This window comes from Otolemur garnettii, unplaced genomic scaffold (assembly GCF_000181295.1).
Source record: "Otolemur garnettii isolate 467f Iridium unplaced genomic scaffold, OtoGar3 scaffold00011, whole genome shotgun sequence".
NCBI classification, from domain to species: Eukaryota; Metazoa; Chordata; class Mammalia; order Primates; family Galagidae; genus Otolemur; species Otolemur garnettii.
In genome coordinates, this window is record NW_003852406.1 from 26,897,058 (window position 1) to 26,906,744 (window position 9,687).

General features: G+C 44.6%; 1 protein-coding gene and 1 non-coding gene across 2 annotated transcripts in view; one reads left to right on the forward strand and one right to left on the reverse strand.

Moving 5' to 3' along the window:
* The first annotated feature begins 2,339 nt into the window (after positions 1 to 2,339).
* On the forward strand, positions 2,340 to 2,445 carry LOC111723489. The gene has a single exon (XR_002772016.1). It is a non-coding gene; the product is annotated as a U6 spliceosomal RNA (small nuclear RNA).
* A 1,913-nt stretch (positions 2,446 to 4,358) lies between these two features.
* The window catches only part of LOC100957909 (cytochrome c oxidase subunit 5A, mitochondrial), an 18,418-nt gene continuing 13,089 nt past the window's right edge, over positions 4,359 to 9,687 (reverse strand). Inside the window, exons 4-5 of the mRNA XM_003784522.3 lie at positions 7,915 to 8,037; positions 4,359 to 4,524 (exon numbers count right to left, since the gene is read on the reverse strand). Of these exons, the coding sequence (XP_003784570.1) occupies positions 7,924 to 8,037 (114 nt within the window). The 3' untranslated portion in view covers positions 4,359 to 4,524; positions 7,915 to 7,923. The remainder of the gene's footprint in view (positions 4,525 to 7,914; positions 8,038 to 9,687) is intronic.

Sequence of the window (9,687 nt, forward strand, 5' to 3'; positions counted from 1 at the left end):
GGCATCACGCTCACAGCAACCTCCAACTCCTGGGCTCAAGCGAGTCTCCTGCCTCAGCCTCCCAAGTAGCTGGGACCACAGGCGCCCATCACAACGCCTGGCCATTTTTTGGTTGCAGCCATCATTGTTGTTTGGCGGGCCCAGGCTGGGGATGTGAACCCTCCACCTTAGGTGTATGTGGCTGGTGCCTTAGCCGCTTGAGCCACAGGGGCCGAGCCACTTTCTCTACTATTGAGAAAAGCTGCTCTCCTCTTTACCGCTATTTTTTTTTTTTTTTTGAGACAGTGTCTCATTATGTCGCCCTCAGTAGAGTGCTGTGACTTCACAGTTCACAGCAACCTCAAACTCTTGGGCTTAACTGATGCTCTTGCTTCAGCCTCCCAAGTAGCTGGGACTACAGGCACCCCCCAAGGCCTGGCTATTTTTTGGTTGCAGTTGTTATTGTTGTTTAGCAGGCGCAGGCAGGGTTCAAACCTGCCTGCCTTGGTGTATGTGGCAGGTGCCCTAACCACTGAGCTATGGGCACTGAGCCATTCTCTTTCCCTCTAAATGTACCTACTTCACAAATTCAGCCTTTAGCCTAGTTCACACCTCCATCCAAATGGTCTCCTTGGAAGTCTTATCTTTTCCTGTTTCAAATCTTATAATCTTCTCTTTAGTCTAAAGTGTCTTTTTAGAGCTAGATCCAGACATACTTCCCTCCCCAATGCCTAAAAATTAAACAGATCCAGAATTAAATGTAGCAACTTCCCCACTCTGCACTAAGCTCTCTTTTTTACCGACTACTATTTTCCTATGAATGGTATCATCATTCAAATCTACGAAACCGGACTACTAAGTTTTCATTTTCCCCTTATTAAATTATCAACTATACCTCAATAATGAGATGCGATGCTCAAATGTCAAATCTTTCCATTTCTATTCCTACACTAATTAAAAATCCTCATTAAGTTATAACCACACTGTACACATACAACTGCATGACTTTTGTCCCTATCTCCAGTGTTTCTGGGCTCCAGATTGGTGTTTCCTGTTGATTGTTCTACCTTCAGTCCCTGGCAAGTTTGATATACAGTAGCTGTTCAATAAGTGCTTGCAGCATGAATACCATCATAGCATTTCTTTCACCCTTATAGATAATTGTGAACCTATATTCCCTCCTCTACTCCGTCCCACAGACCTTTATTCATTTTGCCTTTCTCTTCCCTATATGTTATCAGCCATTGACACAGACAAGATCTTTTATTCAGTTAATTATGGTAAATCTTTTAGATCTTGGTAACCGAGTAAGATTTAAATGGGATTATGTATGCACATATGAGAGCTGTTTAAAAGAGAAGAGAAAATCCATCCTCCTCCCCAAGTTGTGCAAAGCCCAAACATGTCATACAAAATTACCCTTTTGATTAACACCCCACCCTCATCCTCTTCAGGCTTCAACTGAAATGTCATTTCCTCAAAAGCCTTTTACCTACATGTATGTTCGTAAAATCTTCCATGACATATCTATATATGTGGTATTGTTTAATACCACCTCATCCCCCCAACCCCATATTTAGGATTTAGGAGGGCAGAACTATTTGTTTGTTCCTAGAGAAAGCAACATGAAAAGGATCTGGAAAAAAAGTTAGGGAGCAGTGATCACTGGGATACTATACCACATGGAGTGAAAGTGAAAAAGCTGGGCAAGGCCTGTGGCTCAGTGGGTAGGATGCTGGCCCCATATACTGAGGGTGGCGGGTTCGAACCCAGCCCTGGCCAAACTGCAACAAAAAATAGCTGGGCATTGTGGGGTGGGTACCTGTAATCCCAGCTACTCGGGAGACTGAGGCAAGGGAGGCCAGGAGTTGGAGGTTATTATGAGCTGTGACACCCTGGCACTCTACCAAGGACGATAAAGTGAGATTCTGTCTCTAAAAAAAAAAAGAAAAAGCTAGCCAAAAGGGAGACCACATTTTAGAAACACGGCCTACTAACTCACATTAAAGAAACACATGTGCTGATTATTTCACATTTCTACTTCTTTTTTTTTGTTTGTTTGTTTTGAGACAGAGCCTCAAGCTATCCCCCTGGGTAGAGTGCCATGGCATCACAGCTCACAGCAACTCACCTCCAACTCCTGGGCTCAAGCAAGTCTCCTGCCTCAGCCTCCCAAGTAGCTGGGACCACAGGCGCCCGCCACAACGCCCGGCCGTTTTCTTTTTAGTTGCAGCCATCATTGTTGTTTGGAGGGCCCAGGCTGGGGATTTGAACCCGCCACCTTAGGTGTATGTAGCTGGCACCCTAGCCGCTTGAGCCACAGGCGCCGAGCCACATTTCTACTTCTTAAGAAGAGAGGAGTGCTCACGTTGGCAGCACCTAAACTAAAACTGGAAAGATACAGAGAAGATCAGCATGGCCCAGCTCAAGGATGACACGAAAATTCATGAAGTGTTCCACATTTTTAGGACATTCTCCTTAGTAAAGTATCACAAGAATGGAAAAACAAGTATCCAATGCACTTAATACTACTATGAAACTAGTAGATGAATAACTACATGCCCACAGGAGAGAAAAACAACTGAAACCAAGCTGGGGGAGGGGAGAGAGGAGGGAGCTGAGGGGAGGAGGAGAGGGAACTATAAGCTCTCATCTAATGGACATAATGTAAGAAAACATGGCACACATACTGGGTGAGGGGGTCAACTGCAACTCCAACTTTACCTAACAAACACAAACATGTAACTTAATTGTTTACACCCTTATATTAATCTGAAATTAAAAAAAAGAAGAGGCTCGGTGCCTGTGGCTCAAGTGGCTAAGGCACCAGCCACATACACCTAAGGTGGCGGGTTCGAATCCCCAGCCCGGACCCGCCAAACAACAATGGGAGGCGGAGGCAGGAGACTTGCTTGAGCCAGGAGTTGGAGGTTGCTGTGAGCTGAGATGCCACGGCACTCTACCCAAGGGGACAGCTTGAGGCTCTGTCTTAAAAAAAAAGAACCCCACACTTCTCATAGGCCCTAAACCTGGTAAAGGAAACTCCCTGGAGAAAGGATTTTCTGGTAGAGGATCAACCTTTATAAAAAGGTCATTGCTGTTAAAACCTTAACCCAGGCTCAGCGCCTGTGGCTCAAGCGGCTAAGGCACCAGCCACATACACCTAAGGTGGTGGGTTCGAATCCCCAGCCCGGGCCTGCCAAACAACAATGATGGCTGCAACCAAAAAATGGCCAGGCATTGTGGCGGGCGCCTGTGGTCCCAGCTACTTGGGAGGCAGAGGCAGGAGACTCGCTTGAGCCCAGGATTTGGAGGTTGCTGTGAGCTGTGATGCCATGGCACTCTACCCAGGGGGACAGCTTGAGGCTCTGTCTCAAAAAAAAAAAACAAAAAAAAAACACCTTAACCCAAACTGAATTTTAGTAACAATTCCTATATGGCTTTCAGAGAGAAGGTATCTAAATTTCAACCTAACATTAATCCTATTTCCCTGATAGTGCAGTCTGGACTGCTTATATTATAAATCACCTAGACCTACAACTTCTTTCTTTTTTATTTATTTATTTATTTTTTTTTTGAGACAGGAGCCTCAAGCTGTCCCCCTGGGTAGAGTGCTGTGGCATTACAGCTCACAGCAACCTACAACTCCTGGGCTCAAGCAAGTCTCCTGCCTCCGCCTCCCAAGTAGCTGGGACCACAGGCGCCCGCCACAACGCCCGGCTATTTTTTGGTTGCAGCCATCATTGTTGTTTGGCGGGCCCAGGCTGGATTCAAACCTGCCACCTTGGGTGTACATGGCTGGCGCCTTAGCCACTTGAGCCACAGGCGCCGAGCCAAGACCTACAACTTCTAATCTAGCAGCTAGTTTGAAGTATTGTGGGGCTTCTAAATTAAAGCAGGCTTTATGTCTTTACTCAGTTCTTCACTCAGAATGCCTCCAAATCCACAGCAAATGCTCTGATGTCCAAGTCTATACTACATTGTTTGAGACATTTGTAGGGTAGAACAGGTAGGGAAGGAAAGGGGCACGAAGAGAGACACACAGTATGAGAAGGCTTGGATACTGCATAGCACATCCTCAAAACTATCTCAGTGACTACTTTTAAACTTCATTTCACTTGGGAAAGTACACATCCCTACAGATAACCAGTCCTCTAAGCCTAAGGTGTCAACAAAATTCTATACAAATGCCTTCTAGACTTGAGCAAATTTACCAGCACTCAAACATGTTGATGATGTTGAATTTTGTGTCAGATAGTTTCCAAAAAATGAAAGCAGTTCTCTTAGCATGTAGGAAGGCAATAAACTTTGAAATCAATGGCCCTATGGCATTCCATTTACTGTTAAATCTTAAGACAAACACATGAAACAATACCTAATTTCAGTTCAAACTTCATTTCCCTTTTATTAAAGCCCAAGTTACCATTATGGTTTGGTACTCAATAAAGGAAAACCTGTTTGAATAAGGTAATATGTTATCATCAGTATTTCCAGGTGACTGTTTACAATCAAGTAGTATTATCAATAAATCCTTAGGAAGCCCATCTGTAAGAGAAAACACAAAGAATTAGCTAGGAGAGAAGAAGAAAAAGGTAGAAATCTTATGAAAAATAACCTTTTTGTCCTTTTTACTCTTAATCCTGTCTGTAGTCAAATCACAGAGAACTAGCTTTGTATGTTTTTTTCACCACTTGTACCACTGGTACTCACTGAGGTTGTCTTCTTTCCCCAAAACAATAAAATTTGGTAAGGCGGGGCATAAAGGCTCACCCCTGTAATCCTAGCACTCTGGGAGGCTGAAGCAGGCGGATTGCCTGACCTCAGGAGTTCAAGGCCTGAGCCTGAGAAAGAGTGAGAGTCCATCTCCACTAAAAATAGGAAAACTAGCCATGTGTTGTGGCAGGCACCTGTAGTCCCAGCTACTTGGGAGCCTGAGGCAAGAAGATCATTTCAGCCCAGAGTTTGACGCTGCTGTGAGCTATAATGTCACAGCACTCTACCCAGGGCAGCAGAATAAGAGTCTGTCTTAAAAAAAGAAAAAAAAGCCAGGAGCAGTGACTCATGCTTATAATCCCAGCACTCTGGGAGGCCGAGGAGGGTGGATTGAGAGAGCACAGGTTTGAGACCAGCCTGAGCCAGAGCGAGACCTCATCTCTAAAAATAGCCAGGCATTGTGGCAGGCGCCTGTAGTCCCAGTTACATGGGAGGCTGAGGCAAGAGAATCACTTGAGCCCAAGAGTTTGAGGTTGCTGTGAGCTATGATGCCATGCACTCTACTGAGGGCGACAAAGTGAGAAGAGCTGTCTCCAAAAAAATAAAGAAAGAAAAACATTTGGTAGTTGCCCTTAGAAAATTTTTTTTTGAAAAATGTTGGTGGCCACTGGTGTGGCACCTACAGCTCGGTGGCTAGGGTGCCAGCCACATACAGCAGAGCTGGCGGGTTCAAATCCAGCCCAGGCCTGCCAAACAACAATGACAACTACAACCAAAAAATAGCCAGGCCTCATGGCAGGTGCCTGTAGTCCCAGATACTTGGGGGGCTGAGGCAAGAGAAGTGCCTAAGCCCAGGAGTTGGAGGTTGCTGTGAGCAGTACGATGGCAGGGTCTGACAAACAGCAATGAAAACTATAACCAAAAACAGCCGGCAAGGTGGCAGGCACCTATAGTCCCACCTACTCAGGAGGCTGAGGCAAGAGAATCGCTTAAGCCCAAGAGTTGGAGGTTGCTGTGAGCTGTGAAGTCACGGCACCCTGCCAAGGGCGACAAACTAAGACTCTTATCTCAAAAAAAAAAGAAAGAAAAGAGAAAAGTATATTATTGCAGCTAGAATATAACCTATATAACATGGCTCTTCTAGACTAATACGTGAGAAAATTAAGCCCAAGAGTTGAACCACAAATAAAAGCTTCAGAAATGTAAGTAGGCCCCATGTTATGGCTCAAATTGGGCCAACACTTTGGGAGGCTGAAGCAGGACTACTTGAGATCAGGACTTTGAGGCCAGTGTGGGCAACACAGCAAGAACCCATTTCTACAAAAAATATTTTAAAATTAGCCAGGCTTGGTGGTGCACTCCTATAGTCCTAGCTACTTGGGAGGATCCCTTAAGCCTAGCAGTTTGAGATTATAGTGAGCTATAATGGCCCACTGTGCTCCAGTCTGGGTGACAGGATGAGACCTGACAAAAATATAAATATGTAGGCTCGGCGCCTGTGGCTCAAGTAGCTAAGACGCCAGCCACATACACCTAAGGTGGCGGGTTCGAATCCAGCCCGGGCCTGCCAAAAACAACAATGATGGTTGCAACCAAAAAACAGCCGGGTGTTACGGCGGGCACCTGTGGTCCCAGCTATTTGGGAGGCAGAGGCAGGAAACTTGCTTGAGCCCAGGTGTTGGAGGTTGCTGTGAGCTGTGATGCCACGGCGCTCTGCCCAGGGTGACAGCTTGAGGCTCTGTCTCAAAAAAATATATATATAATATAAATATCTAAAATATATATATATACACTTGTTTTTTTTTGAGATAGAGTCTATGTCACCCTTAGTAGAGTGCTGTGGCATCACAGTCCACAGCAACCTCAAACTCTCGGGCTTAAGAGATTCCCTTGCCTCGGTGGCTTAGTGGCTTAGTGGCTTAGTGGGTAGGGTGCCAGCCCCATATACTGAGGGTGGTGGGTTCAAACCTGGCCCCGGCCAAATTGCAACAAAAAATAGCCAGGCCTTGTGGAGAGCGCTTGTAGTCCTAGCTACTCAGGAAGCTGAGGCAAGAGAGTAGCCTAAGCCAGAGTTGGAAGTTGCTGTGAGCTGTGACACCGCCATAACACTCTACCAAGGGCAATATAGTGAGATTCTATTTCTAAAAAAAGAAAAAGAGATTTCCCTGCCTCAGTCTCGCAAGTAGCTGGGACTACAGGCACCCACCATCATGCCCGGCTATTTTTTGTTGCAGTTGCCATTGTTGTTTAGTTTGCCCAGGCCAGGTTTGAACTTGACACCCTCAGTGTATGTGGCTGGCACTGTAACCACTGTGCTATGGGCACCAAGCCCAAAATATAGATTACCTCTGTAATCCTAACACTCTGGGAGACAAAGGCTTAAGATCAGGAGTTCAAGACCAACCTTCTGTCTCTACTAAAAACAGAAAAATCAGGCTCGGCGCCTATAGCTCAGCAGCTAGAGCGCCAGCCACATACAATAGAGCTGCCAGGTTTGAATCTAGCACAGGCCTGCCAAACAACAATGACAACTACAACCAAAAAATAGCTGGGCATTGTGGCAGGTGCCTGTAGTCCCAACTATTAGGGAGGTGGAGGCAAGAGAATCACTTAAGCCCAAGAGTTTGAGGTTGCTGTGAGTTGTGACACCATGGCACTCTAACCAGGGCAACAGCTTGAGATTGTCTAAATAAATAAATAAATATAAAAAAATAATAATAACAGAAAAATTAGCTGGGCATGGCAACACACTCCTGTAGTCCCAGCTACTCAGGAGGCTGAAGGAGGAGGATCACCTAGCCCAGCAGTTTTGAGGTTGCAGTGAGCTATGATGACACCACTACACTCTAACCAGGGCAACAAAGGGAGACTTTGTCTCAAAAAATTAAAAAACAGTAAATAATATCTGAAATCTAAGTGTGGGTACATAGACTCACTATATTGTCCTCTATGATATTTTTTATGCCTACAATATTTGATATAGATTTTTTACTATCTGTATTATAGGGAGCTTTTATTTGCCTTTACATCAGTAAGCAAATAATGATAACAACTAGAAATAATTTTAGCTCATACATTTATCATCATCAGTACCCTCTAAATATATTTATGCTCATGGCCATTACAAGAACATTATAAGGTCTTACTCTTCCTGAGAGCACTAAAATGTCACCCACTCTCCCAGGATTGTTCTTCTGTCTTGTTCAGTGGTATGTTGCTTACCCATGGGGTTTACACTTTGTCAAGGCCTAGTTCCTCTGGAGTGGAGATTCCCAATTCATTTAAAGTTGGTCTAAGTTCCTGGATGACATAGGGGTAGATTTCCTTATGAGGTCCTGCTTTGTCCTGATGGCAAAGAGAATATTCACATTTAACTCTCCAAAATGCTGTCTCTATTAACAAAATGAACTTGAAAATGCTTTTAATTACATATGCAGAGGCTAGTAGCATAGAATTAACACAGATCATCTACTTTTTTTTTTTTTTTTTTGAGACAGAGCCTCAAGCTGTCCCCCTGGGCAGAGTGCCGTGGCATTACAGCTCACAGCAACCCCCAACTCCTGGGCTCAAGCGAGTCTCTTGCCTCCACCTCCCAAGTAGCTGGGACCACAGGCGCCCGCCACAACGCCCGGCTATTTTTTGGTTGCAGCCGTCATTGTTGTTTGGCGGGTCCGGGCTGGGGATTCGAACCCGCCACCTTAGGTGTACGTGGCTGGCGCCTTAGCCGGTTGAGCTATAGGCGCCGAGCCAGATCATCTACTTTTAAGTTAACACATTTGTTCAATAGAGGGTAACTTATATAGGCATTGTTCAGATAGGTTTATAATAACTAAGACAATTATGCAAAAATCCAGAAAAAGCATTTCAAAGTCTTGAATTATTGGAAAGGAAGGTGGTGATGACAGAATTCTATGAAGACAATTAAACATGCCCAGCAGGCAACAGAAATAATTAAGTTAACACAGGAAAAATATATTCATTTGCCTCCAATTTGAGACCCTAACTGAATTAACTACCGGTGCTGAATGGATTGATAGCCTACAGAACCCTTAATTACCTTACCCATCACAGATAAAGTAATGTCACACTTTCTCCCTGACAGATCTTGAATTTCTTTCTCAGAGAGCACAATGTCTTTTCCTGGAGAGTTGCACTTAGGGAATATACACGTCCACAGCAGGAGAACTTTCACCACAACATACCTATATTTCACAAAGTTTCTCAGTAGCAAAAACTCAAATGAACTAAGAAAGTGCCAAGCTGCTATTCTTTTTCTTCAACAAATTCTAGGTCCCTTTTATTTATTCGCAACAGAGTCTTAGTCTGTAACCCTGGCTAGAGTGCCCAGTGGTCAGCCTAGCTCACAGCAACTTCAGCAATCCTCCTACCACAGCTAATTTTTCTGTTTTTCTGAAGAGACAGGGTCTTGCTCTTGCTCAGTCTGGTCTCAAACTCCTGAGCTCAAACGATCCGTCCACCTTAGCCTATAATCTACTCTGTAATTCAGAGTGCTAAGATTATAGGCGTGGGCTACCATGCCAGCTTTAACTATGTTTTTAAAATTTTATTTATTTATTAATTTATTTATTTTTCTTTTGGAGACAGAGTCTCAATATGTCACCCTTGCTAGAGTTCCATGCCGTCACATCTCACAGCAACTGTAAACTCTTGGGCTTAAGCAATTCTCTTGCTTCAGCCTCCTGAGTAGCTGGGACTACAGGCGCCTTCCAAAACGCCTGGCTATTTTTTGTTGCAGTTGTCATTGTTATTTAGCTGGTCTGGGCTGGGTTCGAACCCGCCAGTGTAGGGGGCTGGCACGGTAACCACTGTGCTACGAGCACCAAGCCTATTTTTTCTTTTTTTTTTTGGGAGACAGAGTCTATGTTGCCCTAGGTAGAGTACCGTGGAATACCTCACAGCAACCTCAAACTCTTCAGCTTAAATGATTCTCTTGCCTCAGCCTCCCAAGTAGCTGGGACTTTTTTTTTTTTTTTT